Source organism: Papio anubis, chromosome 11, assembly GCF_008728515.1.
Source record: "Papio anubis isolate 15944 chromosome 11, Panubis1.0, whole genome shotgun sequence".
NCBI classification, from domain to species: domain Eukaryota; kingdom Metazoa; phylum Chordata; class Mammalia; order Primates; family Cercopithecidae; genus Papio; species Papio anubis.
Window position 1 is genome coordinate 17,709,573 of NC_044986.1, and position 23,413 is coordinate 17,732,985.

Below are 23,413 nucleotides of genomic sequence, written 5' to 3' on the forward strand. Positions count from 1 at the left end.
TAGATCTAGTACCTGATGAAAGTTTTCTTAAAGCACTAAACATTGAGAGATAGTCCTTGACTTGGTAATTAAGAATGACTACTTCCATTAGAGCCCTCTCCACTGTTATTTCTTTTTTTTTTTTTCTAGATGGAGCTTTGTTCTTGTTGCCCAGGCTGGAGTGCAATTGCATGATCACTGCAACCTCAGCCTCCCGGGTTCAAGCGATTCTTCTGCCTCAGCCTCCTGAGTAGCTAGGATTATAGGCACGTGCCATCGCTCCTGGCTAATTTTTGTATTTTTAGTAGAGATGGGGTTTCACTATCTTGGCCAGGCTCATCTCGAACTCCTGACCTCGTGATCCACCTGCCTCACCCTCCCAAAGTGCTAGGATTACAGGTGTGAGGCACCACGCCTGGCCTCTGCTGTACCCTTTAATCCATCTCTCTTGTACTACCTTGACTTTAAAAGGGATTGAGGTCTTGTTTATACTCTATAGATAATGTTGATATTCTCTATAGAGATATTTTGTTTTATCCATCTGGAGGCTATGGTCACGATGTATCCAAAGCTTTCGAAGTGCTTCTTGAGTCTGTCCAGCAGGAGGGTCACCCACTGTTCAGTCCAGGGCCAAAGCAGAGTTCTACCTGAGTTCAAAGCAGAGCTCAGTTCTCAAATTCTTTGGTATGATAATGTTAATTAGGATCAGATTAGCACACAGGCAGCTCAGGGGTGATCCCAGAATTTTATAAAGCATTTGATGGGAAGGCTTTTCTATCTCCATTATCTCTCAGGTCCTTTCTGGTTTTGTGGGCTCTACTTTTCCATCATATGGCCAGAAACTACACCCTTTTCCTATTGCGCCACGTTTTGTGCTGGGAGGACAGATAAGAAGGAAATCAACAGGGTTTATCTTGGCTCTCTGTGACCAGAGCTCCCCTATGATTAGAAGAATATTCCTTTCCCTTGGGATTTTGGTTCTTACAGCTTCCTGCTGTGAGCCATTTTGCTGCTGCCCATGTTCCTGCTTCAGACTGACTGGGGTATGGGTGAGTGAATTCAGGAAAGGGAAAAATGGAAGGGAGGTCTCCCTCATTCTCTCTGAGTTTAAGAGTTCCCTTTTCCACATCATGGGCCAGAACTAGAGGACTTTTCCCTGTCCAAACTGTAGTAGTTACTTTCAAGTTTCAAATTGCATTGACTTCAGGTCAGGGGGCACTAAAGGGGAAAAATGGCAAACTTCTAGACAGTTCAACAGTACTTTGAATTCAGGTGTTCTCTGCTCTGCCTGCTGATATCATATACCAAATAGCTGCCCATGAATTTTGTCCAGGTTTTATGGTTGAGTTCAGTTAGAGAAAAAGAGATGTGTGTTTACACACTCTTACCCGGGACTGGAACCCTATGGTGAATGTTTGACAAAGTTGCAAAAGCATTTCAAAATGGAAAGGATAGTTTTATAACAAATCATGGTGGAACAACTGGATATCCACATATGGAATAATCAGCATTGAATTACACCTCAACATAAACAAAAAATAACTGAAACAGATCACAGATCTAAATGTACAACATAAAAATACAGTCACGTGTCACTTAACAATGGGGATATGTTCTAAGAAATGCATCATTAGACAAATTTCATCCCTGTGCAAACATCTTAGAGTGTGCTTAAACAAACACTGATGGTGGCCAGGCGCGGTGGCTCATGCCTGTAATCCCAGCACTTTGGGAGGCCAAGGCGGGAGGATCACGAGGTCAGGAGATGGAGACCATCCTGGCTAACACGGTGAAACCCCTTCTCTACTAAAAATACAAAACACTAGCTGGGTGTGGTGGTGGGCACCTGTAATCCCAGCTACTTGGGAGGCTGAGGCAGGAGAACGGTGTGAACCCAGGAGGGGGAGCTTGCAGTGAGCCAAGACTGCGCCACTGCACTCCAGCCTGGGTGACAGAGCGAGACTCTGTGTCAACAAACAAACAAACAAAAACATTGATGGTATACCCTACTATACATGAAAGCCATTGGTATAGCTTATTGTTACTAGGGTAAAAACCTATATAGCATGTTACTGTATTGAATACTGTAGGTAATTATAACACAATGGTTTTTGTGTATCTAAACATATCTAAACATAGAAAAGGTACAGTAAACATACAGTAATATAATCTTATAAGTACTATCACATATGTGGTCTTTGGCCAAAATGTTATGTAGTGCATAATTGTATAAAACTCTTAGAAAGAAATCTATGTAAACTTGAGTTAGGGAGAGTCCTTGGATATGACATCAACTGCATAATCAATTTTTTAAAAATGCATTAAATTGAATTTTATAAAAACTAAAACTTTTCACTACATTAAAGATACCATTAAGAGAATGAAAAGACAATTCAAAGACTGAGGGAAAATATTTGCAAATCACATCTGGCAAAAAGAGTTGTATCCAGAATATGCAAAAAACATTCAATATTCAAAAATAAAAAGCAAAACTAAAAAGCAATTAAAAATAGGCAAAAGATTTGAAAAATACTTCACCAAAGAAAATGAAAGTATAACTAATAAGCACATGAAAACATATTCAATGTCATTAGCCATTAAGGAAATGCAAATTAAAATTACCACAAGATACCACTGCACATCTATCAGAATGGCTAAAATAAAAAATGTTGACAGGACCAAGCACTGGCGAGAATGTGCAACAACTGGAACCCTGAGCTTTGCTGGTTGCAACACAAAATTGTGCAGTCACTCTCTGAAAAACAGTGGCAGTAATTATAAAGATGAATACATATCCACCCTGTGATCCAGCAACCCTACTTCCAGGTATTTATGCTAGAGAAATGAAAACTTATGTTTGTGTAAAACTTGTATGTATGTTGATCATGCAGCATTATTCATAAATACCAAGAAATGTAACAATCCATATCTCTCAATGGGTGAATGGATAAACAAAGTGTGATATATCCGTATAATGAAATACTACTTAGCAGTGAAATGAAATGGACTATTGATACAAAAAACTGCCTTGGATGAATCTTAAATGCAGTAGGCTAAGGGAAAGAAGCCATTTGAATGACATTCGGGAAAAGGCAAAACTGTGAGAACAGAGATCAGGTCAATGGTTGCCAGGGTGTATGGGTGGGGAGAAAGTCTAACTGCAAAGAAGGTATGGGGTATTCACTGGGGCTTTGGAATTATTCTGTATCCTGGGAGAGCCGGTAATTATAACAAATGATCCATGTGTTAAAACTCACACAACTGTACTCCCCTCAAAAGGAATTTTACTGCACAGAAATTTTTAAATGCTTCCAACAGAGGTAAAAAACAAACAATAAGGACCAAAAATATGCTGGAAAAAAAGGCAAGTAATTAACCACTGCCCCCTCTAACAATGAAAAAGTGACTGGTATATTTAAGTATGAGAATACTCATGCTTTGAATTATACAGGTAAAAGGAAGCTTTTAAACAGTGGAGTTAATAATGTATGTTTAAAATAACCACTTTGGCTAATTTACATACAATATATTGATAGAAAGAAGGTAGAACTGGGGTTCATGTAGAGCATTAAGGAAAGAGGATTTCAATGAGTCCCAAGTATTGAAGTGAGTTAAACAGTGATACCTATAACTGAGCTACAGAAAACTGGAAAAAAAGACAGTTTGCCAGTACAGTAAATTCAATTTAAAGCATGTTAAGTTTGAGGTGTAAAGCAATATTTAAGTCAAAGTGTGAAGTTACTGACATGACTCTCGGAGAAATCTATTTCAGCATCTAGTACACTAAACCTCAACTTTGTAAACTAGATGGTGAACACTGGTTTGACTAAGTTGCAAGAAAATGTACCGTCACTAGTTTACTACCACTGCATTAAATATTTTGGTTTACAAGAACAGTTCGGTCCTAAATATCTACTTTATTCCACAACAAAACCATGGAGAAAATTCCTAAGTAAACTTCCAATACTGTAAGAAATCATGTATTGTTTCTACTTAGCAAAATCCATATCTTCAGGTCTCATTTCCATTAACATATCCATCATTATAATCTCATTTTTTTAAACGGGGACTTACGTGTATTTGTAATTCTTCACAGTGCCTTTACCCAGTTTTAAAAAACTTTCTGGCAAATATACCAGGATTATACCACTTTGATATAGAGATTCTGTGACTAAATTAGGTTTACTTTTTTCTCTAGGGAGTTACATTTTCTTCTTTTTTCTCTTTCAGAATATCTTTATGTACAACATGATTAAATGTCTTATTTTTCCCGAATCATGAACACCATACTTAGCTTTGCATTATTCTACCCACGTGCATGCTTGCTTCCATGTAGCCATCTTTGATTGTTTTTTTCAAGTGCTTAACTCTTATTATTTCTTTGCCTGTTGTATTCTTTAGATTCTTCTAATCTTTCATTTTTAATTCATCTAAATATGCATCATCTCTCACCACTTTATGCCCACCAAGATGGCTGTAAGAAAGGCAGTTAATACAAACTTTAGTAAGAATGTGGAAAAAATGAATGTCTGATCCTTGCTGGTAAGATTATAAAATGATACGTCTTCTTTAGAAAAAGCTTGGCAGTTTATCACAATGTTTAACCTAGAGTTACCATGTGATCAACAGTTCTACTCCTAATTATATACTTAAGAGAAATGAAAACATACATCCACATAAAAACTTATACACAAATGTTCATAGTAGTAGTATTCACAATAGTGAATAAAGAAGAAAGAACCCAAATAACAATCAACTAATAAATAGAGAAATAAAATGTGTTATACACATAAGATGAATTACTATTCAGCAATAAAAAGAAATGAAGTACTGATCCATACTATGTTATGGATAAGAAACATTGTGCTAAATGAAAGTAACCAGTCACAAAAGAACACGTATTTATTGTATGATTCCATTTACGTAAGATGTCCAGAATAGGCAAATCTATGGACAGAGAGTAGATTAGTGATTTTTCAGAACTAGGGGTATGTGAGAGGGAGAGGAGTGACTACCGATGAGTACATGGCTTCTTTTGGGGATGATGACATGTTCTAAAATTGATTGCGATAATGGGTGAAGAATAACTGTGCACTTTCAATTGGTGGATTCTATTATATGTGAATTGTCTCACCAAATAAAACACAAATTAAAATTAGAAATTGGAAAATATGTTTAAAAATTAGACAATGATAAGTAAGAGTAAAAATGTTAAAGATTTTTAGTTCTCCTATACGATTCAGGAGGATGAAAGAGATACCGATTAATATTATTGTTAGTTAGGGAAATATGCTTGTTAAAATTTAAGAGTAATCATTAAATAAAAATATAAAACTATAATTCCTAAACTGCTAAAAGGAAAATAAAAGAATATTAGAAGCTCACTCAATTAATAAAAATCAGAAAGAAAAAAGAATATTTCCATTTATTTCCCTGTCACATAAAATTAAGAGATTCTCAGATTATCAAAACAAAACAAAAACATCCAGATATTTTTGGTATAAAAGAAACACACACAAAATATAACAATAGAAAAAATGTTAAAAGATATGCAAAAAGACACAGACACATTCTAATAAAGAAATACTATATTGATGCTAAAAATGTTCTTTAACGCAAAAAGTAACAATAGGAACAAAGAGAAATCCAAACGATTAAAACAATAATTCAACTCCACTCTCAGTAAAGGATAGAACAATCAGACAGAAGATAAAAAAAGAAACAGAGGTCTAGAGCAATGCAATAAACCACCAAGATCTAATAGATATATACAGGATACTCTATAAAAAAACAACAGAATACATATTCTCCTGAAGGGCACAGGAGACATTCTCCAGGACAGAATATATGTTAGGTAATAAATTATATCTTGAAAGATTTTAAAATATAAATGTACAAAGTATCTTTGCCACCCACAGTGGGATAAAGTTAGAAATCAATAACAGAAGAAAAACTTGAACATTAAAAAATATATGGAAATTACCAACACACACTTGATCAATGGATGAAAGACAAAATCACAATGAAATTAGAAAATATTTAGAGAAATGTGAAAATTAAAATACAACATACCAAAACTCATGGAACCCTGTAAAGCAGTGATAAAAGGGAAATTTTAAACTATAAATATACTAAAAAAGAAGAAAGATCTCAAATACACAACTTAACTTTACAACTTAAAGGACTAGAAAAAGAACAAACTAAATTCAAAGGTAGCAGAATGAAGGAAATCATAAATATTAGAGCAAGATAAACAATAAAGAAAATAGAAAAACAATAGAGAAAATCAACAATACCAAAAATTGATTCTTGAAAAAGAGCAACAAAATTGGCAAACCTTTAGTTAGACTGACTAAAAAAAATAAAAGAGAAAGAAAACTCAAATTACTAAATTTAGAAATGAAAGTGGGGTCATTATTGCCAATTCTACAGAAATAAAAATGATTATAGAAGAGTATGATGAACAACTGTACACTAATAAATTGGATAAGCTAGGTGAAATGGACAAATCCCCAGAAACATAAAATCTACCAAGGAATAGAAAATGGAATAGATCTATAATCAGTAAGGAGATTGAATCAGTAATCAAAAATACCACAACAAAGAAGCCCTGAACTCAATGGCTTCACTGATAAATTCCACCCAATTATTTAATAAATAACTAATACCAATGCTCAAACTTTTCCCAAAAAGTGAAGAGGAAGGAACAATTCCTAAATCATTCTATAAGGCCAGCATACTACATATTAATGTCTACAGAAAGCAGCTGAAGCAGATTATTTTTAAGGAAGGAAGGAAGGAAGGAAGGAAGGAAGGAAGGAAGGAAGGAAGGAAGGAAGGAAGGAAGGAAGGGAGGAAGGAAGGAAGGAAGGAGGAAGGAAGGAAGGAAGGAAGGGAAGGAAGGAAGGAAGGAAGGGAGGAAGGAAGGGTGGAGGGAAGATAATGAATGGAATAATGATAATGATGGAAGGAATAAATAAATGGAGTGGATGGATGTAATGATGGAAATGAATGATGATGATGATAATGAGGAATAATGGAATGGAATGAATGAAGGAATGAATGAAGAAGGAAGGAATGGAAGGAATGGAAGGAAGGAAGGAAGGAAGGAAGGAAGGAAGGGAGGGAGGGAGGGAGGGAAGGAAGGAAGGAAAAATAGGCAAAATTCTCAATAAAAGGGTAGGCACAATTCTAATATAGAAAAAACTTCAGAGTATTAATATTGTAAATATGCCAATGAATTTGTAAAGTGAAACAAAGAGGACAATTTCCATTAAAAATTCAATTACCAACTAGGTCAAGAAAAAATTAAAAACCTGCATAGACATAAATATTACTGAAAGTTAGTTAAATTTAAAAATCTACCCTCAAAAATATAAACTACAAAAAAAAATACAAACACATTACCAAAATCATTTTTTACAGGTTTTATACATCAGTTCTATCAACCATCACACACAACAAATAACTATTGTGCCAACCACTAAGATATATACTTCTCTGGCCGGGCACGGTGGCTCACACCTGTAATCTCAGCACTTTGGGAGGCCGAGGTGAGCAGATCACTTGAGCTCAGGAGTTTGAGACCGGCCTGGGCAACATGGTGAAACCCTGTCTCCACCAAAAATACAAAAAAAAAAATTAGTCAGGCGTGGTGGCATGCACCTGTGGTCCCAGCTACTCGGGAGGCTGAGGTGGGAGGATCGCTTGAGCCTGGGAGGCAGAGATTGAGTGAACTGAGATTGTGCCACTACACTCTAGCCTGGGAGGCAGAGTGAGACCCCATCTCAGAGAGAAAAAAGAAAAAGTACCTCTTTGATCGCTGATGGCAGAGAGCATAACTGACTGGTGGCCCCAGCTACTGCACTCTGAAATCCATCATTTTATTCACACTGAGCCCATGCTTCCCAAGGGCTGTCCTTAGTCAAGGACTAAACATGGCAGAGATACCAAGGCAGGCCTGTTCCTGGGAGATGGAACACTCCTCTGATGGGTGACTTTTGCTCAAGGCTGCACCACTGGCATTAAACATTCTTAGAAGTGCCTTGCATTCTCAGGGTCTTTCACTCACCTTCCCTTTCTTCCTTCTCTCCCTCACAAAGGCAGGTAGGCATTGTGGTCTAAAGGTTTCCCATTATCTCCCCTCCTCTCTCCCAATTTCCCCTTACAGGAGTTCCCCTAACACATTTATTGCTTATCTTATCTCATCTTGGCTTCTGTGTCTCAGAGGACTTGTGGTCCAAGAAAACAAAAGGTAAGATGGAGATGAGGAACTGATTCACTCACTGACTGGCAGGCTAAGAGGACAACATCCATGTTGGTGGGTGGAACACAGTTCCTGGCAGAAGACTTAAATTGCTGGATTTCACCGGTAGTGACCTAAGAAAATGCCCTGATAGAGAAAAAACTTGAAGGTACAGCAATTCAGGCATTTGGAAGATGGGGAAAGCACCTTCAAAAGAGAGTGGAGTAGACTGATTATCATTACGTTGTTCTGATACCTGCAGAGGGAAAATGAGAGACTGAAGGCCATTAAAAAACCTTACTGGCTAAATAAAAGAGCCAGTGGGTCTCTTTCATAGCTTTAAATGAGGCCCTGATGACTGACAGCAGAAATGCCAACATGAATGACCAGCAGGATGATGATCTAATTGTTATAGAATTGCAGAGTTCCGGAGATGACAGAATGCTAAGTCAAAGAAGTTGTGTTATACGAAAGGGCCATGGTTCAGGAGACCTAGGAACCTGAAATATGGGATAGGAATATCTGAATGAATGCTTCTGAAGATGTTGGTTTTACCGCCCGCTTTCCTAGTAATACTTAGCATTTTGTTATGCTGGAAGACACTAAAGAGTTCTTTTCTCTCTTAGGTAACAGGTGCCCCCTCACAAGCTGTCACCACTTCTTTTCTTGGCTGCCAGACTGATAAGTGGGATTAAATCACAGCATGACCCAACTGAGCCTGATAAGAAAGAAAATGGATTGCACAATTGAAGCAGGTGCAAGATTTAGGGAGCATGTACTGGGAGGAGCTGTGGAAGTATGACCAGATTTAAATATTTGATAAAGGGCAATGAAATGTTAAGACTGGATAAATAAAAATTCATTGATTTTGGTGCACATTTTAGGGACCACAGAGATGTAATATCCTACTGAGGATTCCAGGGAATGGAGCAAACTTGTTGCTAGAGTGACTCGTAGAAGCCTGAAAAATGCAATGTCCAGTACAAGTGAAATTGAAATGCCTGAGTTGTCCTGGTTTGTGGAAGAGAAAGTTATAAAAAACACTGAGAGAAGGGGATATGCTGGAATGGTTCATATTATATGAGGCCAGAAGAACTACCAGGTTGTGTTCCATGGGAGGACTGAGAGGACACCCTATGCATTAAGGCTGTTATGAATATGCTGATGAGAGAGGCACCAGTATTATAAGGAGGCTTAGAGTTGGCTCTCCTCTTCAGAGCAGGCCTGAAAATAGGAGAGATAGTCACAGGGCTAGGTTTGTTAACTGCCATAAAAGGATGGAGACCCAGAGTTAGAGGACAGGTGTCAGTGCTTAACTGCCAGAATCCAGAAACTACAATTACCATAATTAGATCAACAAGACTGGATGAACTGCCAAGAGGGTTGGCTCACAAAGAGTTGTAGGAATTATTAATAAAGCATGGTATTCTGAAGGGCAAAATAGGTGGGCAGCTAACAGTGGTACTATTTAACATCTTGTTTCATTTTAAGTGAGAATGAAGGAACAGGAGACTGAGGGTTGTTGCTTCAATGGAGGGCCATGTTTCTCTTCACAGTTCCCAGATTTCAGCTAATTTTCAAATTCAAAACCCATTAACTAATCAGGTGATTGAGTCTATAGAAGAAAGATCCTTGAAACATTTTGAAAAGTGGGTAAAATGATCCCTGAAAATACCTACACCATATACTTGATTATATACACGGGCATATGCATGAGAATATATAGACAGTACAGGAGGAATAAGCAGACATTTTGACTTCTATTGGACATGAGGGTAGAAGCGACACAGACAGCCAGGCATTCAAAATATCATCCTGGCCTCTTATTAGAGTTGGGGTGTTCAGGGGGTGGGGGCACATAACAAATTCTGACTAAATTCTTGCTCACAGTGTGCCCACTATGTCAATGGATCCACCCTTTGGTCATTTCCCCACTCTTTAAGTGTATAAATAGACCTGATGTACAAGGTAGCTGGAATAACCCCTACACTGTGTCCAGGGTTATAGGACAAGATCAGTCATAGTGGAAAAGACCAACTGGTAATCTCTGAAACTACCCCCAACTGGACAAGTTAATAAATGCAAAATGTTATGTCATCCAGTGATATAGAAAACTAATGCCACCATTAAAAGTCTGAAAGGTACAGGGATAGTAGTCTCTACCAAATCTCCATTTATTTCTTTACAATAAATAATTCAGACTTTCCTGACTCAGACACATCTACTTTTCCATTTTACAAATTTAAAAAATAATTCTTTTCAATTTTTGAATCATTTACTATATTACTTCACAGCAACAACAACAACAACAACAAAATCCTTTAGTTCAATAAATAAAAGGACTGAGATTTAGAGAAGCTAGGTGACTGCCATAGTTTGGATATTTGACCCTCCAAATAAAATGTTAAAATTTGACACCCCATGTTAGAGGTGGGGCCTAATGGGAGGTGTTTGGTTCATGGGAGTAGATCCATCATGAATGGATTGGTGCCATCATTGTTTCTCATGTTCCCATGAGAGCTGGTAATTTAAAAGAGTCTGGAACTTCTCTCCTCTCTCTCTTGCCTACTTTCTCACCACGTGATCTCTACACATACAAGCTCCCCTTCCTTTTCCACCATGAATGGAAACAGCTTGAAGCCCTCACCAGATGCAAATGCCAACACCATACTTCTTGCACAATCTGCAGAACCATGAGCCAAGTAAACCTCTTTCCTTTATATAGGGTTACTCAGCCTCAGGTATTCTTTTATAGCAACACAAATGGACTAAGACGGAAAATTGGTACCAGGAAGTGGCATGTTGCTATAAAGATACCTAAAAATGTCAAAGTGGGTTTGGAACTGGAGTGCTCATAAGATAGGAAAATGAGGGAAAGTTTGGGACATCTTAGAGATTGGTTAAGTGGCTGTGACCAAAATGCTGATTGAAATATAGACAGTAAAGGCCATGTTGAGGGTCTCAGATTGAAAGGAGGAAATAATTCAGAACTGAAGCAAAGATAACCTTTGTTATACCCTGTCAAATAACTTTGCTACATTGTGTCCATGCCAAGCAGCAGTGCTCAAGAAGTCATGTGGCTGCTTTTAACAGCTTATGTTCACATGTGGGAGCAAATGAATAACCTAGAGTTGGAATTTATAACCAAAGGGAAGCAAGGGATAAAAGTTTGTAGAATCTTCAACCTGGCCATGTGGCAGAGAAGGAAAGAGTGTTTTCAGAAGAGGACACCAAGAGTGCTGGGGTAGCAAACACTTGTTAAAGAAAGTAGCATGAAAAAAAGGAGTCAGGTACTCTTCATAAAGACAATGGGGGAAAGACCCTGAAGGCATGTCACAAATCTGTCACAATTCTGGGCTTCCCATCACAGACCAAGAGACCAAAGAAGATGGTATGGTTTTGGATGACAGGCTTGGGACAACATTGTCATGCCCTATCTCTAGAAAGTGTTTCCCAAATCTCACTGCTCAAATGGCCGCAGGTATTGCTCCTGCTGCCACTGAAGGAGGCTAGAAAGTATGAGTAGTAGAGGCTTGGCAGCTTCCACTGAGATTCCAGGGGATGTATTGAAAAGCCTGAGTGCCCAGCCACAAGCCTGCCATAGGAGTGGAGACCCTGCAGACAGATGCTAGTGAGGCAATGCTGAGCAGAAATATGGGGTTGGAGGTCCTGAATAGAGTACCCACCAGGGAAATGCCTAGTAGAGCAGGGCCGTGGTGCATCCATGTTCCCAGGGTACAGAACATGGAACCAAGGGAGATAATTGTGGAGCTTTAATGTTTAATGTCTTCCCTGCTAGATTTTGGATTTTCATGCAGCATGTTATCACTATATTTTGACCAATTTCTCCCTTTTGGAATGAGATGTTTACTCAATATCTGTTCCACCATTGTATCTTGGAGATAAATAACTTGATTTTGATTTTACAGGCTCACAGCTGAAAGGAACTTGCTTTGAGTCTCAGGTGAGAGTTTGGACCCTGGACTTCTGAGTTGATACTGAAACAAGTTAAGACTTCTGGGAAGTATTGGGATTAAATGATTAAAATTTATATGTGAGAAGGACATGAGGGATTTGAGGGGCCAGGGATAGAATGCTATAATTTTAATATTTGAACCTCCAAGCCACATATTGAAATTTGATGCCCAATGTCGGAGGTTGAGCCTAATGAAAGGTGTTTGAGTTGCAGGGGCAGATTCCTCGTGAATGACTTGGTGGTGTCCCTGTGGTAATGAACCCATAGAGTTCTCACTCTATGAGTTCCCATGAGAGCTGGCTGTTTAAAAGAGTCTCTGGCTCTCACCTCTTCTCTCCCCATGTGATTGCTACACATGCCAGCTCCCCTTCCTCTTCTGCCATGAGTGGAAGCAGTTTGATACCCTCACCAGATGCACATGCTGGCACCCTACTTCTTGTACAGCCAGCACAACTATGAGCCAAATAAACCTCTTTTTATAAATTGCCCAGCCTCAGGTATTCCTTTTCAGCAACACAAACAGACTAAAATAGTGACCTACTTAAGATGGCACAAAACATTAAGAACAGAGCCAGGCTATGTCTGGAAGTGATCTCCCTAGTACTGGCCCAATTACGTTGAACTGTCAAAACTACACACAACATAGAGGTAAAATCTAACAAAGAGTTTGAGAACTGGCCCCTACAGAACTATGGCTAAACTGCAAAGCTGACACACTCAGCTCTTTTACCAAAATAACAGCAATAACAGTAAAAATGGCCTGATTGAGGGGTCTCCATAAATGTTAACCTGTTTTAAAATCTCTTAAAGTTTAGCAGTAACTTTATAAAACTTAATAATTAATAAGCTTCAAAATATCCTGTCCATATTTTTCTTAACAGTGACGCATTTTTAAGTGATCTAATTTACATTTCACTACTGGAAGAATTTAAATGACAAAAAACCCATCAAATATATTTTATCACACACAAAGATTAGAATATTTTATTTTACATTGTCCATGATGACAACATAATAAATAGGATCATCTCTAAGACATGGTACACATTAACAGTAATTTTCTTTTACTTAACAAAAGAGCTATTGAATTTAAATATGCACACAAATTCAAAAGCTTAAAATAAAAAACCTCAAGATTCAAATAATTTACATACATATTCAACTTTGTGAAATTTTGCACTTAACCAAACTTCCAGTGAATTTCCATCAAGACTATTCTGCATCAAAAAGTTTTTTTTAGGCGAGACGTGGTGGCTCACACTTGTAATCCCAGCACTTCGGGAGGCCGAGGTGGGCAGATCATCTGAGGTCAGGAGACCAAGACCAGCTTGGCCAACATGGTGAAACCCCATATCTACTAAAAATACAAAAATTAGCTGGGCGTGTTGGCAGGTGCCTGTAATCCCAGCTACTCAGGAGGCTGAGGCAGGAGAATTGCTTGAACCCAGGAGGTGGAGGTTGCAGTGAGCCGAAATAGCACCACTGCACAGCAGCCTGGGTAACAGGGTGAGACCTGTCTCAACAACAACAACAACAACAACAACAACTAAAGTTGTTTTAATGCATTCAATAACGCTTGTTCAATTGTAACCTCTAGTACTTTCTAAAACCATATTGTAACTTTGTTAATAGCCTTAAAATTCATTTGTTTTCTGAAGTAAAAAGTTATAAAATATTAAACATATTTGAGATGTTTCCTCAAATTTCATTTTAAGGAACAAATTTAAAGTATGAATGAACTTTTTACACATATTATTGATAAATAAGTTTATCAAAATACATTATAGAAATTATAGTATTTTAAGGTGCAGACGAACATGATTGTTTTCAGAGTAAACTGACCAATATGGCAAAGGTTTCTCTTATCAAGAGAAGTAGAAAAATGAACAAGGAATGTGTGAATTGTAGAAAATAGTTTACAAATCTGAAGGGCTGTAAATGGAAATGAGAAATTGAAATTGTTATATATGGGCCCATATGGAGGAATTAGGAGAGATATCAGAGGGAGACAGATTTTAGCTCAGTTATAAAGAACAATTTGTTATCTGATGATAGAAAATGCTATCTGAGGAGCTGGTGAGCTTCCTGTCATTAAAGGCATTCAGGCATAAAACTGATCAGTGGTTGGGCAAATTATGTCCACAGGCTGAATTCAATCCACCAGGTGTTTTTATAATAAAGTTTTATTGGAACACAGCCACTCCCATTTGTTTCCATATTGGCTTTGTCCACTTTAACACTATAGAAGAAAAGTTGCATAGATGCGATGAAGACAATACAGCCCACAAATTTTAAAATATTTACTATCTGGCCCTTAATGGAAAATGTTTGCAGACTCCAGTGAATAAGGTATTAGAAATTCAAATACTTTATGGATGTCTGGACAAGACAATCAACAAGATGATGTTACTTTGTGCTTAGAAAAGTTCCAAATACATCATCTGTGCTAAGGACTGAGTTCTGCAGGTCTTTACTGTATGGCAACCCAGCCAAGTTGATAAGTGTTGGTTAAAATTCATACTGCACTATTTTCAAAGTTGTGTGCCATGATGTGGGGCTTTATCTGCCAGAAAGAGAAGTCATACTTGTCTAATTTGCACAAAGCCACCCAAATGACCAGCATAAAATTCAAACATGAATAACAATGTTAACAAAAATAAGATCTCTTCCAATCCAGAGGATCTACGATCTCATAACACAGACATTCTATAACTTTAACTCCTAACCCAGAGTCTCTATATTTACATCCCATGGAAATGAAAATAAATGTTCCCTGAAAACAGTTTTCATGTTTTGACAAATGCTACAAACTATAACCTCTACTGCAGAATGACACATTGCAAATTAGCATTTTAAAAGCTCTGAGAAAGATTGCCAGTTGAAAACCAACCAAAAGAGCGCTATTTAACTTTAGGACACATAGCATTTTACAAAGTTGCTTCACTGTGGAACCCTTTTTATGAACCTACAATGAATATGTCACACAATTAACAAAATTATCTAATAAATAAACAAATTGGTTTAGTTCTTGTAGATGTAATTAATCCATGTGATGCATGCATTGTTAATTTCATTAATTAAAACAGGCTATAATTATTTATGTGATGGGGGACACAAAGTTATCCTCTTTCCACTGAATCCATTAGCCATTAAATAGTGTTAACAGCAAAATAATCTTGCACAAGTACATTTCAGCTATGTTCCCTCTGCTCTGTGGGATATGTTTAAGCATATAAAGCTATTCAAGACACACTCTATGATACTTTAAGGTTACAGAATTGGTCAATTATCTAACAGATTGACAGCACATATATCAGAATATAGGCTTGACAAGTTCAAAGTCAGTCAAAGCAAACTTTTACCTGAAGAAGGTGACAAAAAACTGCACAAGGTCCATGATTGTATTGTGTTGTGAGAATGCAATCTGAAAAATCAAAATAAAAAAAATTGAAAGTATGTTCTTCTCTAAAACCTGTGGTGATACTTTGTGACATTTGTAAATATAGTTTTTCTAAATCACCAAGACATTTGGATTGTCATATTATAAATCAAATATGTGATGGAATCAAAACTTCATCTAGAATACCTAATATATCCAACTGCTAATGATGGTCATAGCATAGAATATGACATGAAATATTTTAAAAACGATTAGAAAATTACTTTAAGGATATATGCTAAGAGTTTCGTGTGAAATACTACGACAGATTAAATATGCCTAACCAAAACACCCAAATTTTCAACTCAGTTAAGAAAATAGGGAATTTTCTCCCTATATATCTTCATCTGCAGAAGCTTCATATATATATATATATATAATATATATATATACACACAAATGTTTTGTTTCACACCATTCAAATAATAAAATATGTCATATCATTTTAAAACTTGTTAATGTTAGTAAGAAGTTAATTTTAAAAAGTGAAACTAGCCAAAAAAGTTAAAACCATTCTCCATTTCTGTTAACATTATAGAGATCATACTATAACATCTGCCTTGAGGAAGAGTATTATAGTGTATCATTCAACAATATAGCATCTGGATAGAGAATAACTGATGGTGTAATGTGGCTTTTCACTTACTAGCCCTGTATATTTTGAAAAACTAGTCTATTTATCAGTTTCCCCATATGCGAATGGTAATAATAAAAGCATCTACCTTATAATGTTATAGAAAATCTAACTGAATTAATACAAATTTAATGATTACCATAATTTCTGGCATGTAAAAGTTACAATATAAACATTATTAAACTTCTGTATCATGTATAAATGAGATGTCAGTATAAGTGAGTTTTCTCACATTGCTGAAGCTAAACCATTCAGGTATTAAAATCTTTTTCTTTTAATAATATTTTATGAAAATCTTTCAAAAACATAATAGAATTTCTACTGAAAAGGAATGAATTTTCTCTCCTGCTGTAAACAGCTGGAAAACCAGGTGAAGTATATGAAACAACCAATTTCAGGAATTGGACAAGTGGCCGGAGATTATGATCCCTGAGTGAAGAAAAACAAAGGAAATGAATCCTATAATTGTCCCAGCTTTCAGTGCAAGGAAAGAACACTAAGGAATTTAAATGGCATTCTAAAATAAGGGATGTCAGTATTTCTTATGTAAAGAATTACAGTAAGTTGAGAAAATGATTCTTTGGCATGTACATGTAAGCTTAAATATAGTAATATTCATTTCCTACGAGCTTCTAAGCTATTGAATTATGAAACACTTATACAAAGGCTGAAGAAAGATACTGGCATAGGAGATTGGTTATAGGTGAAAATATCATAAAAGATTAAAGAAAAAACATCTTTTAAAGTTTAAAATACTGAATTTTCTTCCTAGGTGATTGTCCATAAGAATGTCATAGAAATGAAGCTTATCAAAGAATACTGTCAACAAGAACTTAAATCCATGGTAACAGAATTCTGGAAACAATAATTAAGAACTAACAGGAAAATCTTCAAAATGATAATATTTTGAAATCATAATAAAGAAAATTAGTTTAATTAAGCAATAGGAGGAAACCTTATGCAGTGTTGATAAATATAAATGAAAAGGGGGTATAAGGAGCTTGAACAAAGGCTTAAATAAATTAGCAAATATATAAAAAAAGAGAACAGATGAAATAACAAAATAATAAATCTAACATAAAATTAACAAAATAAGATAAAGTACAATTGCAGTAAATATCAACAGGCTGAATCCACATTGAAAGACAGACATTTTTGCAGTAAATTAAAATATACAATTCAGCTTTATGTTTTTAGCAGAAAACACATATAGAACAGTGACACATTTTTATTCAAAATATAAAATACTGTAAGAAGATATAATAGGCCCTTAAAAACAAGAAAACATGTAAACCAATATTAATGGCAAAGTGAAATTCAAAGTCAAAACCTGATCAAATAAAACACTGAGACAAAGAAAATATAACAATAATAAAACAATATACACCAAAAATACAGGCCAAATAAGTAAAAACACAATGCCTGGACATATAAGGGGAATTTGATAATGACAAAATTTTGGAAGAAATTATTAAGATGCATATCTCTTTTAAAAGTTATCTGATCAAAAAGACACAAAATTAATCTATTTAAATAATTTAAATCATGTAAAAATATTCAAGAAATAGTCACTAAACAAGTTCTGTTCTAGGTGCTAGTGACACCATTGTAATAAGACAAAGCTCCTATTATTTTGGTGTTTATTTTCTAATAGCAAGAGGGAGAAAATAACCAGGTAAACTTGTAGCGGGATATCATAATTGTTGACAGTGGTGTTTTTAGTGGGAAAAAAAAGATGATATGGGCTAGGAGGATTTGCGGCTAATTTGGATCAGGTGGTTAGAGCTGTTGGCCACACTAAAGGGGTGATATATGAGCTTTTATCCAAATAAGATGTTTAAAACCACAAAAATGTCTGTTGGTAGAGGTTTCTCAAGTGTAAAGATGATGATTAGGTTAGACATGTTTATGAAAAGTCATAAGATCTGGAGTATTGTGAGCAAAGGACAGAGTAGTTGTAAATAAATTCAGACTAGAAAGCAAAAAGCAAGTCACATAGGTTATTGGCCATGACAAAGAGTTCAGAACATATTATAAAGGCAATGGGAACCCATCGAAAGTTTTGAGCTATCGGAATGACATGATCTAACTCTCAAGAAAAATATCATTCTGGCTGTTGGGTGAGAAAGAAATAACTGAGGGGATCCAGAAGATAAGAGAGGAGGATATTTGATTTTTCTAGTCATAAGGTGATAGTAGCTTGCAGAAGAGTAGTAGTCATCAAGACAAAAATAAGTAGTTGGGAACATAATTTAGAGAAAGAAGTGAGGAGACATGCTGAAGGATTAGATATGACAGGTGAATGAAGGAGAAGAATCAATCATGACTATTGCAGTTTGCTCTCACAAGAACAAGTGAAAAGATATTTCTACTTACTGAGAATAGAAAAGGGCCATGAGGATCAAGGGAGAAATAAGAAAAGAAAAACTTACTTAGAATATGCTAAATGTGAAATACCTATTAAATGTTCAAGAGTAGACAGTAGCTACTAGCTTGAAGCTCAGAGGAAAGGTTAGATTTAAAAATTTGGAAATCAAAGGAACATAAATGTCATTTTAAAATCATGTACTTGTATGATAGTCCCTAGGAAACAGAATAGATGCAGAAGAAATTATCTCTAAGAGGATATTCAGGGCCACCCCATCATTAGCGCTTAAAAGAAGAACTGGAAAGGTAGGTGGGAGGAAACCAGGAAAGGGTTGTGTCAAGGCGGTCAAATAACAGAAATGTTGCAATAAGAAAGTAGTGGTTGATTTTGTTGGTTACTGGATTTAACAACATAAACTTCATGAGTAATTTACACAAATGAACTTTCAACAGAGTGGTGGGGATGTTAACATAAACAGAATAATATACGGAGAATGTGGAACCTGACAAAGTAGAAACAAACTACAGGCTGAACTTTCAAGAATTTATGTTACAAAACAGAGCAGAAATCAACAAGAACACAGACGATTTAAAATATATATTTTAATCCATAGAACATTTTAAAAAGAAGACAATAAACACTGTACAGAGAAAGTATTTTTAAAAATCTAAATGGTAGCTTTTATGAGCTGTATTAACATATTCCAATAAAATAAAATTAAAACTATAATTTCAAATATGGCCAAAACAAGCTTAACTACTTAGAAATTAACAAATGCAATCCATGAGACAGAGTTCTGAGTGGGCAGTGGGAGTAGTAGGATAGTTTTTGATATCCTTGACTTCCAATATTAAAATATACAGCAGCTAAATTGAAAAGCCAAAAACAACAACAACAACAACAACAACAACAACAACAACAATTCTAACAAAAGTAAGTGGCAGATTATCCCCTTAAATGCCAAAACATAAACTGGTATGGGTAAATGACAAACCCAAGGTGTATATGCTACCAGTGTCTATGAGGCAGGAAAAAGAGGGAATCAACAGGAAAACTCAAAAGTTTCAAAAAGGTATTAACTATAACTAGGCCAGTCCAATTTGAATAAGAAAGTGAAAGCAGAAGTGTAGAATTGCTCAATACAAGAGTAGGTTAGTTCAAAGGGATCCTGAGGAAGTTCTAAAGAAGCCTGGAACAGTTGGAGTACATGAATTTTCAAAAGCAACCAGTCAAATCTCTATCCCAGGGCAGGACTCATAATGAGGAGAAACTGCTAAAAGTGAAAATGAAAATTAAGCAGAACAAAGTAAATATAGACGAAACAAAGAAGGTCCAACAAAAGTGGGGAAAGGAACTGAGATGGAAAATTTTCAAAGAGTAAGTGGCACATTTGCAGGGGAAAAAAAGTATTGATTATTAACATATATAATATTCAAATATGGGCCTTCACTAATCCATTTGTGCAATCCCTATTTAACTCATTATTATCACTCCCAAATATCTGCCATTCTTTAACATATAAAAAGATTTGGCATTTCTTTAATTTAAACGGTAAGTAAGTAGTGGGAGTAACCAACAGAGTAACAATATACTTAAATTGGTGAAGCACATGATTCAGGCTGGAATGGCAGAATTTTATTATGGTTTACCTGCCATCTGTGGATCCATATAACTAAGTACCTTATAAGAAAGATCATAATTTCAGGCAAGTAAGCAACACATACATACACATGAAACATCTCTATATATTTTTTTACATCTGTCCAAAGAATATTTGAATAAATAAAGTAGCCAGGGGAAAAATGACTACTTCTTCAAGCAAAAGTCATAAAGTAAAGAACCAAAACATTCTAAACCTTGAAATAATTATATTATCTATCTCTACCTATTAATAAATATAATAAAGACAAATGTAAAGAAATATGAATGTTATTTTGATTCCAGCTTGTTTTCAGAGAATAAGCTGAAATACCACTTCTGGGGGGGTGATGAGACACTTGGACCTCCCAAAATTAACACTATTTTTTAAATTATCAAAAATAATAGCTGCAGTTCAAATTAGGTTACACACGATACTTGAACATTAAGTAAAGTACTGATTGAAGACCTCAACCAACTCCTGCTACAGATAATACTCTCCTACCTTTTACAATAAGGACTATTAATGGTGGGATGAAGTTTATGGGTAAAGTCTCTATAAAAAGTACCATCTGAAATACGGACTTTCTTAAAAACTGATGCAAGGGACACTCAGAGTAACTAATCTGTTAAAATAAATGGCACTGAAAAGTAAATGTAGACTCAGCACAAGCAGTTTTTGTACTTGGAGTCCCATCTGGGGGCTACAGGCTAAGGTTGAATATATTCCATACTGGCTATTCAACAGAAGAGTCAGCACTACAATTTGTTGTACAAATATTTCAAAATGTTCCTCCACCCGAGACTTTCCATAGAAAATTCCACAGGAAATTGCCTATGGGAAATACTGTTGCAGTCCATTGTCAGGTACATACTTTAAAAATAAGATGTAATTGATTATGGAAATGGAAGGCAGATCCAAGGATGATTTGGTAAAATTAGAAAGCAATGCCAAACAGACACTAACTCAGATTCTCTTTCAAGATTCCCTCTTATGGTGTATACATTTATGCATATATCAAATAAATCACTAAGTATCTCTTATGTTCTGGGCATTGTACCAGGTCCTTGGATGTATCAGGAAAAAAAAAAAAAAAAAAAGCTAGCAGTGAAAAAATTCTTACTGGGAGAGCAGATAATAAATGGTGATAATAATAAATTATATAATGTGTTGGAACTCAGTAAGTGCTATGAGAAACAAGAACATGAAAAATATCCTGTCTTCTTACTATTCACATGGGTGGGACAAGAAATCGCTCTTTAACGTCTAAAAATATGCAGAAGTGCTGAGATCAAGCAGAAAAATTAGATATAGAGAGCAGCAGAAAGAAATGAAGCACAGCATTAGGTTCAAGTGTATCTGGCTATTCTCAGTTTTTCTCTGTCTATAATAGCATACAGCAATTCCAGTACCCTTCTAATAAAATTGGAGGGTGCAGGGGTGCCCAATCTTTTGGCTTCCCTGGGCCACACTAGAAGAAAAAGAATTGTCTTAGGCCACACATAAAACACAGTAACACTAACGATAGCTGATGAGCTAAAAACAAAAAGCAAATTGCAAAAAAATCTCATCATGTTTTAAGAAAGTTTACAAGTTTGTGTTGCATTGCATTCAAAGTAGCCCGTGGGCTACAGGTTGGGCAAGCCTGTTTTCTAGGAAAAGGAATAAGCACAGACAAAGGAGAATCATTCTTAAGTGATGTTGGGCAACTGGTCTTCACATGGTTTGCTCTGTATCATGTAGGTCTCACCATAAATATTATACTTCTTAAAGACACTCATGTAAAGTAGTTTACTGCTCCCTTACTCTATAGTATTGTATAAAACTATGTTTTTTTTTTTTTTTTTGAGACAGAGTCTCGCTCTGTCGCACAGGCTGGAGTGCAGTGGCCGGATCTCAGCTCACTGCAAGCTCCGCCTCCCAGGTTCACGCCATTCTCCTGCCTCAGCCTCCCAAGTAGCTGGGACTGCAGGCGCCCGCCACCTCGCCCGGCTAGTATTTTGTATTTTTTAGTAGAGACGGGGTTTCACTGTGTTAGCCAGGATGGTCTTGATCTCCTGACCTCGTGATCCGCCCGTCTCGGCCTCCCAAAGTGCTGGGATTACAGGCTTGAGCCACCGCACCCAGCCAAAACTATGTTTCTCAAACTACAATCTAAAATTATTTTATGTTACTGGTTGATGATTAGTTAAAATGTCTTTTTCCCACTAAAATACAAGCTCCTTGAGAATAGTAGCCTTGTTCATACTGTTCACAGCACTCTTTCAATGACAGAACAGTAGTTGGTAGACAGTAAATAGAAAGAATTCAATAAAACTATTGAATAAATTATTATAAATAAATGAATATAATTTAGAAATATGTATAAATAAATAACTTCAAGAAATCTATTGAATTAAATAGATTCAATAGCAAGATTTAGCACAGGAGTATTCTTAGGACTTCATATATCCTTATTAAGAGCTATGAAAGGAAGAAGGTACAGATGTTATTGTGTCTCAATTAGGTGGCATTACATGAAATATCATTTCTTAATGTATTAAAAATGATACCATTTTAAAAGAATGTTTATTTAGCCAACTGCTTTTAAAAAACAGTGAGACAAATCAATAACGACACAATATTCTAAATATGTATTTTCTATGAAAGTATATCTTCTCAGGGTATGGGATATTTATGATTGTAAAATCTATTATGGTCTAATTAGGAAGATTCCTATTTGTTGATGCCATGGCTAGAACATGACTCTTGCAAATAACGTTTTCCATTTTAGTTCTGTGGTATTCCCATGAAAATATATGTTTACTCAAGTTACATTTAAAGTTAGTTTTAAAACTTAAGCCAGTATAACTGCACCTTTGTAATTCTGTCTTCTGTAATAATTTCATTCATTATCCAGTGATTATTCAAAAAAATATAATCAAAATAAAAACTGATCAATGATACAATTTCATATTCTTATCTTCCCCATATGTTTAAAGAACCCCAAAATAATTGATAAGACAACATGCTAAAAACTAAGTTAGCTGAAACTACAGTAACCCTGATAATACATTTTGTCAATTCAAATGTAAATGTAAATTCATATTGAAAACATGTCCAGAATCTAAAACTTGAATTTAAGATATGCTAT

General features: G+C 35.8%; 1 protein-coding gene across 6 annotated transcripts in view; it reads right to left on the reverse strand.

Annotated features, from left to right (window-relative positions):
* The window catches only part of ATRNL1 (attractin like 1), an 832,634-nt gene that overhangs the window by 410,439 nt on the left and 398,782 nt on the right, over positions 1–23,413 (reverse strand). For all 6 annotated transcript variants that reach the window (XM_017944361.3, XM_017944358.3, XM_017944357.3 and 3 more), the window contains one exon: positions 15,563–15,624. In XM_017944361.3, coding sequence (XP_017799850.1) covers positions 15,563–15,624 — 62 coding nt within the window. The remainder of the gene's footprint in view (positions 1–15,562; positions 15,625–23,413) is intronic.